This window comes from Xenopus tropicalis, chromosome 9 (genome assembly GCF_000004195.4).
Source record: "Xenopus tropicalis strain Nigerian chromosome 9, UCB_Xtro_10.0, whole genome shotgun sequence".
Taxonomy (NCBI): domain Eukaryota; kingdom Metazoa; phylum Chordata; class Amphibia; order Anura; family Pipidae; genus Xenopus; species Xenopus tropicalis.
In genome coordinates, this window is record NC_030685.2 from 22,560,640 (window position 1) to 22,576,529 (window position 15,890).

A 15,890-nucleotide genomic window follows, 5' to 3' on the forward strand; every position below is an offset into this window, starting at 1 on the left:
GCAGCTCCCCCCCAGAATCCTCCAGCTCCACCCTCAGCATCTTGCAGCTCCCCCCCTCAGCATCCTCCAGCTCCCCCCTTAGCATCCTCCAGCTCCACTCCCCAGCATCCTGCAGCTCCCCCCAGAATCCTCCAGCTCCCCCCTCAGCATCTTGCAGCTCCCCCCCTCAGCATCCTCCAGCTCCTCCTCTCAGCATCCTCCAGCTCCCCCCCAGCATCCTGCAGCTTCCACCAGTGTCCTTCCCAGCATTCTCCAGCTCCCCCCAGCATAGTCCTCCCTCCAGTGGCTCCCCCCAGCTCCGACCTCCTTTTTCCGCCTGCTTCCTCCGTCCTTCGACTGCGTCTGTCCCCAGGCTCCCTGCGGCAGCCCACACTTTTATATGGTTGCACCCCGTGCGTACTAACATCACGTGCACGCACGGGGCACTAACAATTAGGGCCCGGAATTCTTTAAGGGGGCCAGAGCTAAAAAACTGTATCGCAGCCGGGCCCCCTTTAAAGAATGAAGATCGTCCGGGCCCAGGACAACTGTCCCCCATGTGTAGCCAGGGCCCCCTACCCAGCATCCTCCAGCTCCCCCCCCTGCTCCAGATCCCCCCCCAGCATCCTCCCCAACATCCTCCAACTCCCCCCCAGCATCCTGCAGCTCCCCCCTCAGCATCCTCCAGCTCCACTCCCCAGCATCCTGCAGCTCCCCCCCAGCATCCTCCAGCTCCCCCCCTCAGCATCCTCCAGCTCCCCCCCTCAGCATCCTCCAGCTCCTCCTCTCAGCATCCTCCAGCTCCCCCCCAGCATCCTGCAGCTTCCACCAGCGTCCTTCCCAGCATTCTCCAGCTCCCCCCAGCATAGTCCTCCCTCCAGTGGCTCCCCCCAGCTCCGACCTCCTTTTTCCGCCTGCTTCCTCCGTCCTTCGACTGCGTCTGTCCCCAGGCTCCCTGCGGCAGCCCACACTTTTATATGGTTGCACCCCGTGCGTACTAACATCACGTGCACGCACGGGGCACTAACAATTAGGGCCCGGAATTCTTTAAGGGGGCCAGAGCTAAAAAACTGTATCGCAGCCGGGCCCCCTTTAAAGAATGAAGATCGTCCGGGCCCAGGACAACTGTCCCCCATGTGTAGCCAGGGCCCCCTACCCAGCATCCTCCAGCTCCCCCCATGCTCCAGATCCCCCCCAGCATCCTCCCCAACATCCTCCAACTCCCCCCCAGCATCCTGCAGCTCCCCCCTCAGCATCCTCCAGCTCCACTCCCCAGCATCCTGCAGCTCCCCCCCAGCATCCTCCAGCTCCCCCCCTCAGCATCCTCCAGCTCCCCCCCCCAGCATCTTGTAGCTACCCCCGTCAGCATCCTCCAGCTCCCCCTCTCAGCATCCTCCAGCTCCCCTCCAGCATCCTGCAGTTCCCCACAGCGTCCTTCCCATCATTCTCCAGCTCCCGCCAACGTGCTCCCCCCAGCGTCGTCCTCCCTCCAGCGGCTCCCCCAGCTCCGACCTCCTGTTTCTGCCTGCTTCCTCCGTCCTTCAGCTGCGTCTGTCCCCCGGCTCCCTGCTGCAGCCCACACTTTTATACGATTGCGCCCCGTGCATACTGACGTCATGCACACGCATGGGGCGCAACCAATCAGGGCCCATAATTCTTTAAGCTGCCCTGAGTTAAAAAAAACAGTTTTTCAGCCGGGCCCCCTTTAAAGAACGAGGATCGTCCGGGCCCGGGACAACTGTACCCCCTGATGGCGGCCCTGATATGGGGCCCCCTATGAACACAAGCCTGCAGTACAAAAAAAATGCCACACCCCTCGTGTGTGCATTATAAACAGCTGATGTTATAATAAGCAGTTCAAATAAAAAGTTCATATAAAAAGCTCCATTGATTAATGTGCTAATAATTCAGTCAGTTCATTGGGGGTCAGTGGAGTTTGCCTTAAGTTTAACCCTTTCCCAACTACCTGCCACTGCTCTGTGCTGTCATCATTTGATATGGAAGTTATGCAAGTTTTTGCATAAGTTTTGTAAACTGCATTAATTTTGCTGTGGGGCCCAATATCTAGTCAGTGGTAGATCATAAAAATAGTAATTAAAAGTAATCAGTCTTAACCAGTCTTATCAGTAATCAGTATTTTGACTGGGGGGGGGGTCAGTGGAGTTTATACATAAGTAACATAAGTTTCATTGAAAGTAACATAAGTTTTTGCATAGTTTATATAAAATGCATAAGTGTAGGGGCCCACCCTGGGGGCCCCACACCAGTTGCAAACTCCTGACCAGATCCCCTGGTTTGGTTTAGCCAGTCTGTATGGTGTGAGAGAAACTCTAGCTTGTAAATTATCTGCCAGTTTGGTGTGTTTATATGGACTACCTACTGTATGAGGAGTTTGGATTCTAACGTTACTGACTGGGCTAACGCTTTTTTTTTGTATCTGTTGTTGTAAACAATGATGTGTAACAAAAAAAAAAACAATGTATAACAAAATGTAATTCCAAGCAACGTTCCAATATTACATATTTCTGATGTTTAAGGGCTAAACTCCATGGGAAATTTTGATCAGACTTTGTGGGTCAAATTTTATCTGCTCTTGTCATACAACACCACGCAACTCCACAAGATTTTGTAGGACCCTAAAAAAAACCTGATCACCCATAAGCTGAAGTGTTAAGTTGGATCAGATAAAGTCGGATGGTGTGTTTTGTTCCAGCATCTACATCTGACAGTCAATGTATTTAAATGAGGAAAAAAAAGTCTGTCAGGCGCCATCAGATTTTATCTCGCCAGATGAAGATGCGAGCGTTCCCTTCTGACAGGCGTGTTGTGTCGGCTGGCAAGTCTTTCATGCAGTTTACACATCAAATTTTTGTATCAGTCCCAATATATTTTGACCCATGCGACTACATCTGATCCAACACCATTCTACAAAATCTACATAATGGAATTTAGCCCTCAAAGGCGTTTGCATGTACAGGTATGGGATCCCTTATCCGGAAACCCGTTATCCAGAAAGCTCCAAATTACGGAAAGCCTGTCTCCCATAGACTCCATTCTAATCGAATAATTGAGAATTTTAAAACTGATTTCCTTTTTCTCTGTAATAATAAAACAGTACCTTGTACTTGATCCCAACTAAGATATAAATAATCCTTATTGGATGCAAAATAATCCTATTGGGTTTAAATAATGTTTTATTGATTTTTTAGTAGACTGTAGGTATGGAGATCCAAATTATGGAAAGACCCCTTATCTGGAATACCCTTGGTCCCGAGCATTCTGGATAATGGGTCCTATACCTGTATAAAGTCTATTGTAAGCAGTATAAGTCTGTTCTTTGCTATTCCCTGCACTGCCGGTCCTGACTGCATGTACCATTGGCACTTTGTATAACCTGTGAGCTCTCCTCCGACTAAGACGCCAATCCCACAATGCCTTACAATGTAATCAAATTCCCCTGTCACATTCCCACAACATGCCCTCAATGGCGGCAAATTAATCAGGAGCTAATTAACCTGCTTTTTGTCAGCGTGGGAGGAAACCCACTTAAAAAAAAGAATGCATTTGGAATTAAGGTGCCAATGCTAGCCATTGTATAGTGTAAATAAATATATTGATCATAAATATATAATCCCCAATGTTATATACAGTATGTGCAATTTCCAGGGAAAAAAATCCTTGTGCTATATAGCAGCTAGGGGGGACAGGGCTGCAGGGGATGCTGCTGCTAGGGAGTGAATCAGCTGTATTCTCCCTACCCACAATGCAGCGGGCTCCATCCTGACGTCAGATCAGCAGCCTTGGCTAAGCAGAGGGAGGGGCGAAGCAGCAGCCTGGCTAAGCAGAGGGAGGGGAGAGGCAGCATCTTATTCCCACACTTACAGCAGGGCGGGGAGGTGCCTCTGCCTGGAAGGACCACATCTCCTCTACACTGAAGATGGAGGGGTTCCCCTAGCACCCAACACAGTGGGGGAGAATCATCAGAAAGGAGCAGCAGCAGCCTCTGGACTAATGCAGGTGTGTTCTATCCCTATTGGAAGCTCCACACTGGGGTTGGGAGATCTTGGTTGGGAAGGGCAGGTGCATAGAATATTCAGTATGGGGTTAAAATGACGTTTTTACTGCCTGAAATGTGACCATCTTAACATAGATGCAGTGCATGTGTACCTTGCCTTAACAATTAATATATATATATATTATATAGTATATAGTATAGTCTCCGTGTGTCTGTTTATTTTATAGATTATAGCCAAGATCCAATTTATACGGTGGAAAGAGAAATAGGCAATGGTCGTACACACAGCTGTGTGAGTTGCTGTATATTACTGTGTATAACAGGTTAAGTGCATTACAGATATACAGCGACATTGTAGTGCTCTGGGGTGACCCTGTAGTGTAGAAAAGGCTGCCGTGCTGTGTTTTGCTCAGGCATGTTGCTGTAAACACTCTTTAAATTGGAAAGGAATAAAATTAAACGGCAAATAATAAGGATATAGTAGCAGGCCTAGACCTACCAAGGAGGCAGAAATATATATGGCAGTGTCTGCAGATGGATATCAGTGTGGTGCAGTAGCTTGGCACAGAAGTCCCACGCAGTACAGGGCTCAGTTCAGGGATATATAGCCTGGATATAAAGGTATATCTATTCATAAAAGCTTAATTAGTATTCTAGTCCTGATTTTTGCAGATCTGAGATGCAAGCACTGGGAATAAGTCACTCTTTAACAGGGTACCGGGCATTAAATATTTATATTATTTACCCTATTAGGCTGTAGAAACAAAAAACGGAACTGTTCTATCTAGATATTTACATACATAATTATGGCTAATGCTATTCAATATTAATATCATTTACCCTATGAGGCTGTAGAAACCAAAAAAGTGAACTGTTCTATCTAGATATTTACATACATACTTATAGCTAATGCTATTCAACATATAACCTCATACTGATATATATTTATTTGTAACTGGTCAAAAGGTCCAGTGACTCATAATTTAAAGGTTTATCACAATGCACAACATATCTAGTTTTTATCTAGTTAATTATTATTGGCTATAACTCTGTAAGGCACTGAATTAAGGACCGATATGTTGTTCTTAAATGCATCTGATTTCTCCTTAAGTATTATAGTCAACGGCTGTATATATTTTTTTTGAAGGCTCTGTTGACACCCCCAGAATTAAACACAGCATCAGGATCTCAAAGGGTAGAGGCCCTTTATTCTTTCTCCAATAAACTACTGCCTCCCTCTTGGGGGTAACATCCCACCTGCCAAGATGATGGAGATACAGATTGACGATGGGGTGGTCTACCAGGATGACTACTGCTCTGGGTCGGTTATGTCAGAGCGGGTATCGGGGTTGGCAAACAGCATTTACCGGGAATTTGAGCGCCTCATACGATGCTATGACGAGGAAGTGGTAAAGGAACTCATGCCACTGGTGGTCAATGTTCTGGAAAACCTTGACGCTGTCCTGACAGAGAACCAGGAGCATGAGGTGGAGTTGGAGCTGCTAAAGGAGGACAATGAGCAACTGCTGACACAGTACGAGAGGGAGAAGGCTTTAAGGAAGCAGGCTGAGGAGGTGGGTAAACAATTATCATTATCATTGTTTGCATACTATATACAAGCGAAGGTGGCAGGGACTTTTCATGAAGGTTCTATAAAAAAAGCTAAAATGTCTGATTTACTATTGTTGGTGCTACCAACACAGATACCTGTGGCAACCAATAACATATTTTTTTCATTTACTACCTTGTAGTACACATAGCAAAACTAATTACTGATTGGTTGCTATGGGTAACTTTAACTCTTAGGGGTGGATTTATCAAAATGTTACATTAGAGCTCACCACAAAAAAATTGTATTCATTCTTATAGGATTTTCACCCAGTAATAAATACCATAGGAATGAATAGAAAGTGGGAGAGTTTTTTTGTGGCGAGTTCTGGTCTCACATCTTCATAAATCTGCCCTTTGGAATTGAGCATGTATGGTAGATTAGTTTCTATTCATTCCTATGGGATTTTTAGAAGTTTATTTATCAAATGGTGAACTCTAACTTTTGCCCATTGATAAATATACTTCTACAAATCCCATAGGCTACCCTACACTGTTCATTTGGTTTTCATCCTATTTTATTTTGGTTAGTTTAAGCTTTATATTGATATTATATTTGATATGAAAAAATATTCTTGCTTATGTACAATATGCATTAAAATTAAATAAAAATGATAGAAATACAAATTCCATAGGAACGAATAGAGAGGAGGTGAGTTCTAGTCTCACATTTTGATAAATCTGCCTCATAGAGTCTAAAGAGAATAGGAAACAGAATGCTTCCAATGTTGTTACACTACAATTCCCAGCATCCCTTCTCAATCTGCATGGCTTCTGTTGGCCATCAGTTGGTAAATATCTGCATAGCACACTATAAAGGTAAAAATGATTTACTATAGAGAACATTCTTTTGTTGGTTTCAGGGATTATATCACAAGTTTCCAATCATGTCCTTGTATACCCAGAAAGCATATTCCGTTGGTCGATCAGGACAGATCATGGAAGCTGTGGATAAGGTTACACTAAAGTGGCAAGCGTGCTAGTGATGTATATACAGCTGCCCATAATCAATAAAATATGTTTCTGGTCAGTAAACTCCTAGTTTCTCAGGAGTGCTTCAGACTCAATGTTGTTTAGGTTCAATGTCCATGTTGTTACTGTAATGCCAGCTTCTTTTTACCTTGGGCAGGTTTCTCACTGTCGCTGCCAACCAGGTATCACACTTATACTGCAGATCTATTGGGCAGGGACTGGTGTAAAGTGCAGTAAGTAAAAAGTAGAGCCGTGTAATAGAAAAAGACAGGACTGTATATGTTATTATGGTAGAAATAGTTGGTGTGAAATTTCTTTTAAGCTACAATTTACTGTTCTTGCACATACAGAATGTATAATAATCAAGCATTATTTTACTAAATTATAGGTAACAGAATAAAATACTGGCTATACGCTGTGCATAACCATTTTTTGCGAATTGTCGTTTTCAGAAGTATTTGAAATTCATACTGTTTCCTTGGAAAGTGCATTCGCAAGGAACCCTAGAATCAAATCAGCTGAATCAAATATGAAATAGTGTCACTTTAAAGCTCTTAACTACTGACAATGACAATTATTTGTTCAAAATGAAAGCAATTTTCCTTTTTTTTTTTCAAATTTGAAATTTTAAATATGGATTTGCTTCGGTATTTGGCTGAGTCTTGCGTGAAGGATTTGATATTTGGCTGATTCCAAAAGTTAAGGATTTGGTACATCCCAAGTTGACAGTGTAATAATATTAATATGGAGGAATTTTTATGATAGTTGTTTTTAAAGGCAGTCGTTGAGAAAAAGTCCTTGACTAGCAAGTTCTGCTATGTATTTACGTTATCTGGCTGATACAAGGAATTGTTTCACTTGTACAACCTTGGTAGAATTGGCCCTTATATAATATTTCTAAAGGTCTTTTGTAAAGTAATGAGCCTTGCCTTAATGTGGTGCATCACATACTGTATAAATGGTTGTCATGGCAATGAGGAAAGCCTGCTGATCGCTTGTCTGTGGGTAGAAAAAATTCTATATATATACAGGTATATAAGAACACCAGACTTAACTAAATTTAGTTGGAACAAGGTATAAAAGGGAAGAAGATGGCATGAGAGTAGGGGAAGAATGAAAATAATAAATTAAAAAAAAATAATAATAATGTAGAAAATAAATAGATCAAATGACTTTATTCTTGTAAGGCAGCATATAATATTGTGTCCTAAAAGTAATATTGTGTCGCCTTTATTCCTTTATACTAGATAATTATTTACTTTTGTAAGGTGTGTAATGAGATATTTAAGGACTTTTGTTTGATAAGCACCGCTACTAAAAAAACATTATACTATACTGTTCTGCTATTAAGAAGCTTATATGATGTGGTAGAATTCAGTTTTAAGAAACAAATTAACTCCCTGATTGCCTGTTAATTTTCTGTTTTGGTGAATTGCCAATTGAAAAAACAAAGCGAATTGCCTCGCCTGGTTATATTTGTTTTAATGAACAGTGGAATATTTTCCAGTTTAATAGAATTACCCTAAATCTAAAGGTGCCTATGCATAAAAATCCCCATTTTTCCATAAGGTCCCCCAGTTTAGCCACTTTTCAGGCTCTAAATTTTGGTCTGAAAGAGACTCAACTGGAAAATTGTAGTATTTCCAATGCATGGGAAGTGGTATTTGTTGGCAGAAATGTGCATCACCTGGTCTCTTAGCCTAAAGGTGGCCATACACGCACTGATATTATCGTACGAAACCTCGTTTCGTACGATAATCGGTGCGTGTATGGCATGTCGGCGAGTCGACCGATATCGCAGGAAGCTGCTGATATCGGACGACTCGCCGATCGGACCAGTTTGAAAATTTTGATCAGGCGCCGTAGAAGGCGCCTGACCAAAATTCTCCCTTCAGAGCTGAATCGGCAGAAGGAGGTAGAAATCCTATAGTTTCTTCCTCCTTACCTGCCGATTCAGCCCTGAATGGTGTGTGGCGGATCTTACGATGTTTTGTGCGACCGATGGTCGTACGAAACATCGTCAGATCGCCACGTGTATGGCCACCTTAAGACTTACCTGCCAAGACTAAGGGGCTGATTTACTAACCCACGAATCCGACCCGAATTGGAAAAGTTCCGACTTGAAAACGAACATTTTGCGACTTTTTCGTATTTGTTGCGATTTTTTCGGCTTCTTTACGAATTTTTCGTTACCAATACGATTTTTGCGTAAAAACGCGAGTTTTTCGTAGCCATTACGAAAGTTGCATAAAAAGTTGCACTTTTTTCGTAGCGTTAAAACTTACGCGAAAAGTTGTGCCTTTTTCGTAGCGTTAAAACTTAAATGGTGCAAAGTTTCACGTAAGTTTTAACGCTACGAAAAAAGCGCAACTTTTTGCGCAAGATTTTACGCAACTTTCGTAATGGCTACGAAAAACTCGCGTTTTTACGCAAAAATCATATTGGTAACGAAAAATTCGTAAAGAAGCCGAAAAAATCGCAAAATACCGATCATTACGAAAAAAACGCAATCGGACTCATTTCGACCCGTTCGTGGGTTAGTAAATGTGCCCCTAAGACTAAGCAAGGGGCAAGTGGACTGAGTAGACAATTATGCTGTGTGGTGGGAGTGTGTGTGTGGAGAGAGTTTCTTCCATATGTTTAGGCAGATAGGTAGGTGTAAAGTAGGTGTAAAGAAGTGAGTAGGGTTCCAGGCCCCACAGTATTGCCTTGGATGGCAATACTTTGTAGTCCAGCTGTGCCACGGGCACTTGAAACTGCATGATGATATTGAAGTAATTTCACTCAAAACACTCAAAACAACTCCAGTCAGTAGATTTTGGATTCTGTTTGTTTGCGTTTTTGTGTAATGTATTTTACAGACTATATGCTGTGAGATATCAGCCCTAGATGATCCATTTACAAAAAAACATGCACAACTGCAGAAGTGCTAAGTCATGCAAAATCAAGACCCATAGATCCCCATGCACTAATGGGTTGAGCCTAGCCCTTTAAGCCACATTAAATATTCATTACAAGAAAAAGTGCCCCAAGGGAGCCCTTAAGCCCTCCAGCTTGTGTGCTCTAAATGGGGTACAGGCGCCCATGTTGCACCAACATCCATCTCCTTGCACCACTGTTGAACGCAGGCAGAGCTGCATAAAAAAAGTATCAATTCTAGGAGCTCAAAGGATGGAATGTGAAGCCATAGAAAGCAAATTCTGTTTGGGCAAGGTGCAATAAAAAAAACCCAATGATATCTAGGGGCTAAATCAAGGATTCTGTTTCAAAATGTACATCACATGGCTAATAGTCATGAAAACAATTTCACAAAATCCTCAGTATGTGGGGTTTACTACTATGTCCCTGCTACCTAAATGGCTTTCATACTTAGGGGGATTATTGTCAGAGCTCCCTATCACATGATCCTAAAAACAATGGGACAGGGAAATGGGGCTTAGTGGCTTGCACTGTTTTCCAGTGATCAGTAATCACTTTTAAAAACTTTGAAAAAGCCATGGCATTTATTATCCATAATTGGGACCTTGGTATTTCAAGATAAGTGGTCTTTCCTTAATGCAGAGTTGCACACCTTAAGGCTACTGAAAACTTTTTGTCATAGGATTGTTTTGCCATCAATATGGGCTTATGCTAGTTTAACAGTGCATGGTACTATATATAGGGGCACATTCATCAAAGTATGAGTTTGAATCCCGAAATGGGAAAAATTTGGATTAGATACGATAATTCCTGATGATCGCAAATATCACGAAAATGCTTACGAAAAAATCGTAATAGTCACAATAATATTGTATTGGCGATCCGAAAGTCACAAAATTTTCGTATTGAAAGATCGTAAACGGCGGGAAAACCTTTCCAACTTTGATCCTTCTGTGCATGATTTTGGAAGCCTCCCATAGGGCTCAATGGCACTCTGCAGCTCCAACCCGGCCCAAGGAAAGTCTCCCATAGGGCTCAATGGCACTCTGCAGCTCCAACCCGGCCCAAGGAAAGTCTCCCATAGGGCTCAATGGCACTCTGCAGCTCCAACCCGGCCCAAGGAAAGTCTCCCATAGGGCTCAATGGCACTCTGCAGCTCCAACCCGGCCCAAGAAAAATCTCCCATAGGGCTCAATGGCACTCTGCAGCTCCAACCTGGCCCAAGGAAAGCCTCCCATAGGGCTCAATGGCACTCTGCAGCTCCAACCCGGCCCAAGGAAAGTCACGACACCGAAGCTTGAATGAATCCAAAACTTTTGTACTCGGCGAGACAATACGATTTTGTCACGTAATTTTTGACGCAGAGTATGAAAAAGTTGCGCAAATTAGCAAAAAAATCGGCGAAAATAGGCAAGCTGCGAAAACTATTCGGAGGCAATCGTACTTTAATAAATGTGCCCCATAGTGAATAATGTACCCCCCTGTTGTAAAAAAGATATTATAAGTCACCAAGGAGTTCCATGACCATATAAAAGCACAAGGCTGAAGGTGATTTATATATATACAGTACATAATAGACAGGAGCCATGAATATCCTGTAAGTTATACCCTTATAAATGGCACTTAGTGATGTCATTAGTTGTAATCGGCGCTCAGTGATGAAACTTCTGTCACACACACTGTAACTTTTGTATTATAAGATAAAGCAATCCCTGTTGTAAAATATGAGGATATTAGAATTTACCTCGTTCTTTTTTATGGTCATGGAACTCCTTGGTATTAATATGCTTAAATTTTACAATATGGGGTTCATTATTCACTGTATATATTTATATACACACATGGAAGCATATACCAGTAACAAATGTGCAGGCTTGAGAAGGGTCAGGTACCATTGGAATACCTGCAAATCGGTCAGTTGTCTGCCAGGAAAAATAGTATTTCCTGGCCCTGCAGGTGGTCAGCAGGCACCTTACAAAGGGAATTAGGTGGGGTTTTGCTCCCTGTATAATTAATCTGTTACAGTCCTCTCCATGTTCTGGAGTGGTAGACATAGTCATATTTGGTGTATAGTGTGGAAACCCCCCATAGGAATAGGTAATGGATCTATGGGGGTAAAAATATGGATCTAGATCAGGTTGTTGGTCAGATTTGGGCTTGGGTGTTCCTGACCAACACAAAATGGTCTCTTACATTCAGCCAGTTCATGTTTAAGGTACACCCTGTAAACATGCTAAATGGGGTGAGACTTGCGAGGTACATTTTAATGAAAGAGTAAAAGCACACTTGGCAGTGAAAGATAAAATGGAGGAGGCATGTATCTGGGTTGAGTAATGAAAGCATAGATACAAACGCCTCTTGTATGGATTGTAGCCCATTTTGACTGGGAAAAGGTTAACATTAGTGGATGTGTAATTTAATACCATTAGAAGATGGAAAAAGATCAATAAGCATTCAGCTCTGTGACTGGTGAGTTGCCTTAATGTTACAGGAGGCAAGGCCCTTCCCCCATTAAACAGCACAACTGAGTTGTCTTGTATGTGTGTGTGTGTATGTGAGTGAGTGGGCGTTGTCTTGTGCAGTAAGTATGGCGGGGGCATGGCTATTTGTTGGTGCTGCACCAAGGGAACCCAAATCCCAGTCTGAGCCCCTATATATTTATTTTGTGTGTATTTTCACTTCTTATAAAAGTTATGGCAACAGTCAGAGCGGCCCTATTCGGTGGTCGGCCTGGGAAACGTTCGCTTTCTGCCTGTTGCCATAACTTTTAATGCACACACACAGAGCGGTGTACGGAAGCGGATCCGCTTCTCTCCGCCAGGCAGAAAAGCACAGGGCTCAGAGAAGCAGATTAACGCTTCGTATGCCCTCGGCCTTAATCAGAACCAGTTCGACTAGCGCCACGCTGAGCATCTTTTTGTTTCACTGGATAATTATGAAATTTATTTATGGCGTGTCAACAATTTTGTATTGCGCTTTACATAAGTTTACAAACAAATTGATACATTAGGTAATGAGGACCTTGCCCGCAGGCTTACAATGGGGATGGTTGATACATAAGGTATAGAATTATGTGGCTGAAGGGGAAGCATACTATGGGAAAATATTAGCACATGAGGCAATTTTCTCCTCAAGGGAAACCAACCCTTTTGTTTGAAAATACCTTATCATGTCTACATTTCTGTGGGAATTTGTACATTGCTGTAAAAGAGGCGATTTACCATGTGTGACAAAACACGCCATGTGCCACCAATGCACATTGTGCAACTTGGACAAACACTTTTTTCAAGCACCATGGGCTAGACATCGCACAGATTCTGTGGAAGGTGTATTTATAATTTCTATTGCTATTTTATTTACTGATACTTATTTAGTGCAAAAAAACAGCTGGATCGTTACCCTACTTTTATCTCAATTGCCTTACATTCCCTGTTATTAAGCATGGCTTGGTGGCCCGGCTGCTGTTATTTTCTATAGGAAAGAAGTAGAAGAAGTAGATATGGTTATATGATAACAAAGCAAATCACATATTAATGCAAGGTGTGGTAGGTAGGTGCCAAGTACACTAAGAGGTAGGCTTTCTGATCTGCCACTTTAAGCCCCACTGGAGCAGGGACTAATATGGAGAATCTATGCAAAGTGCTGTGGAATATGTCGGCTCTCTACCCCAACCCTTGGCACCCACACCTGCACATTTAAAAGAGTGCCATGGTTCTATGGCCCACAACACATTTCTGAGCCAACACACAATACCTGCCATTACCCTTTTCACTAGCTTAATGTTTTCTTTGCCCATGTCCCAGGCTTTCAGAACCTGCTGATTATAGTGCAATATAGAGCATATAAGCCATAAATATTTAAACTCTTGTTGAATACAACTCCTAGCATCCACCTTTGGCTTTTAGGACACGTTGGGAAAAGTAGTTCATCAATGGCTAAAGGCCCAAAGATAAGGAAGCAGATACCTGTATTAAATTGTGTGCATAGTTGGCCTAGCCTGTGGGGGGCCAATTTGGGCAGAGATCCACTCGCTTGACGACCTTGCCAAACAAGTGGATCTTAGTGGGCAGCTTTTCAGGTACAGACCTGAGTGAGAACCCTTTGCTTTTTACATAAGATACAAAATATAATGTTTAATATATAGTTATATTATGTATATGTATGTTTTATTCATACTTAAAATAAATACATTATGGAAGTGTTGTATTTATGGCAAATGAAAGTGTGGCCCATAGCACAGTTCTAACAATTGTATATGCAACATAACAGTCAGAGGTTATTGTGAATGAAAGTGTTTTTGTATGAAAGTTTTTCTGATATGCCTTATGCCTATATCCCAGTCAGGAGTGTGACTGCCCTTTAATATTTTTTTACAATGTGAAAATAAAAAAGTGATACTGAGAAAGTGGGAAGAGATTCCTGTATGGACTAAAGTCAGTGCTCGAATGGGGAAAGTACCTGTGAATATTTGCTTGATTAGCCTAAAGGGCTGGCAACAGAAGAGACCCTGGATAATACATTAAGATGAATCTGTGTTTGCACTACCCTTCCCCCTGAGCCTTGCATTGCTATTAATGATGTTCCTGTGCATCTCAGCCCATTCTGCATTAATCTCCTGTCTGTGGCTGTGCCTTTTTAGCTTTATCAAAGGGAGAGAAAATCAGACTGCTGGGTCCCAGAATTTTGAATGGTGCAACAGGACTCTGATGGATGATACATATGGATCTCATTGTCAACTCTCTGGACTACAACTCCCAGAAAACAACATTTTTTTCTTTGGGGTTGAGGGATGATGGGATTAGTAGTCCTCTAAAATCAAGGATGTTTTTTTATAGCACCACTGTTCAATAAAACTCTTCCTCAGCTGTTCCGTGGCACACTTAGGGACAGATTTATCAAAATGTGAGTTTATAGCATAATACATAAAAAGTCACCCATTTTCTATTCAGTCCTATGGCATTTTTAGGAGCGTATTGATCAATGGGTGAAAATTAGAAGTCACTATTTAAATATATACACTTCTCAAAATCCCATAGGAATGAATAGTACATGAGTTTTTATGTATTAAGCTCTAAACTTGCATTTTGATAAATCTGTCCCTTAATGTCTGCTTCTGAAGCACAGGTAGAGATGATATACTTAATTGAACATTAAAAATCAATCAAAGGCATGTAAGATGATTAAATTAAAGCTTCATGTTCCAGGCTAGTGCCCTGCTATACTGTATTGCTCCCCAGAAGGTGCAGAGAGCAGGATATTAGAGGGTTAGTCCCCAATGCAATATGATTTTGTGTCCAAAGAAAACCTAAGCCCTAGAGAACTTTTGATGAAGTCTGGGCCCAATTTGGCCACTCACGTAGAAGGCCAGTTGGGCTCATAGACAAATGACCGAATCATACACTAGAACCTGTTGATATCTTCCTGATTTTTGACCAGATATGTTAGAGCTGGCCTGTTTGGGTCCCCATACACAGGCAATAGGCAGTTGACTCTTGTAAGCAGTTGGCTTTTATAGCACATGCAATGAATATTATTCACTTGTAAATGCACAGCTGACATAATGCGGTGGCCCAGCAGGCCCTTTTGGGTGCACTAATGTGCCTTGGCATTATCATGAAATGGCGATGGCAACTTGCTGGGATAAAAGGTGGTTTTGGTCGGTGTTTGCCATCTTTTTATACATGTTGGAATCCATTCCCTTGGTTCTACTTATATAGTGTGAGGGAGCCAATGGGAAACCCCAAACGTGGCATCTAAAATTGAAATCACTGCTAGGCCCTACCTTATGGCCCTTGCAATGGGTTCTCTCTCCCTGTGCAGCCAGAAACCGCAGTGATTTGAACATGATTGGCTATACAGGCAGGGTCAGACTGGGGGGATTCATTTAAATATTGAATAAACCCAATAAGATTGTTCTGCCTCCAATGATAGGTAACTCTGGAGCGCCCTCCTCTGTCCAGACTTCTCAGATGAGGTCTTATGGGGTAAAGTAAAATAATAAAAAAAAAAAAAATAAAAAAAATAGCGTAATACAGTAATTACGCTATTTTTTTTTTTTTTTTTATTATTTTACTTTACCCCATAAGACCTCATCTGAGAAGTCTGGACAGAGGAGGGCGCTCCAGAGTTAAGTATTTTTTTTGTTTAAACCGAAGCACAAGGTATCTGGAGTGGGTTATACATTTCATTCACACTGAAAAATTGTTTTGTTCCAATGATAGGTAATTATATCTTAGTTGGGATGAAGTACAAGGTACTGTTTTATTATTACAGAGAAAAGGGAATCATTTAACCATTAAATAAACCCAATAAGGCTGTTCTGCCCCAATAAGGGGTAATTATATCTTAGTTGGGATCAAGTACAGGTACTGTTTTATTATTACAGAGAAAAGGGAAT

At 42.1% G+C, this 15,890-nt stretch overlaps 1 protein-coding gene across 17 annotated transcripts in view; it reads left to right on the plus strand.

Moving 5' to 3' along the window:
• The first annotated feature begins 3,803 nt into the window (after positions 1-3,803).
• Positions 3,804-15,890, plus strand: part of mapk8ip3 (mitogen-activated protein kinase 8 interacting protein 3) — a 58,656-nt gene continuing 46,569 nt past the window's right edge. For 16 of the 17 annotated variants that reach the window (XM_012970137.3, XM_012970144.3, XM_012970143.3 and 13 more), the window contains exons 1-2: positions 3,809-3,996; positions 5,142-5,568. In XM_012970137.3, coding sequence (XP_012825591.1) covers positions 5,260-5,568 — 309 coding nt within the window. In that variant the 5' untranslated portion in view covers positions 3,809-3,996; positions 5,142-5,259. 17 annotated transcript variants of the gene reach the window in all.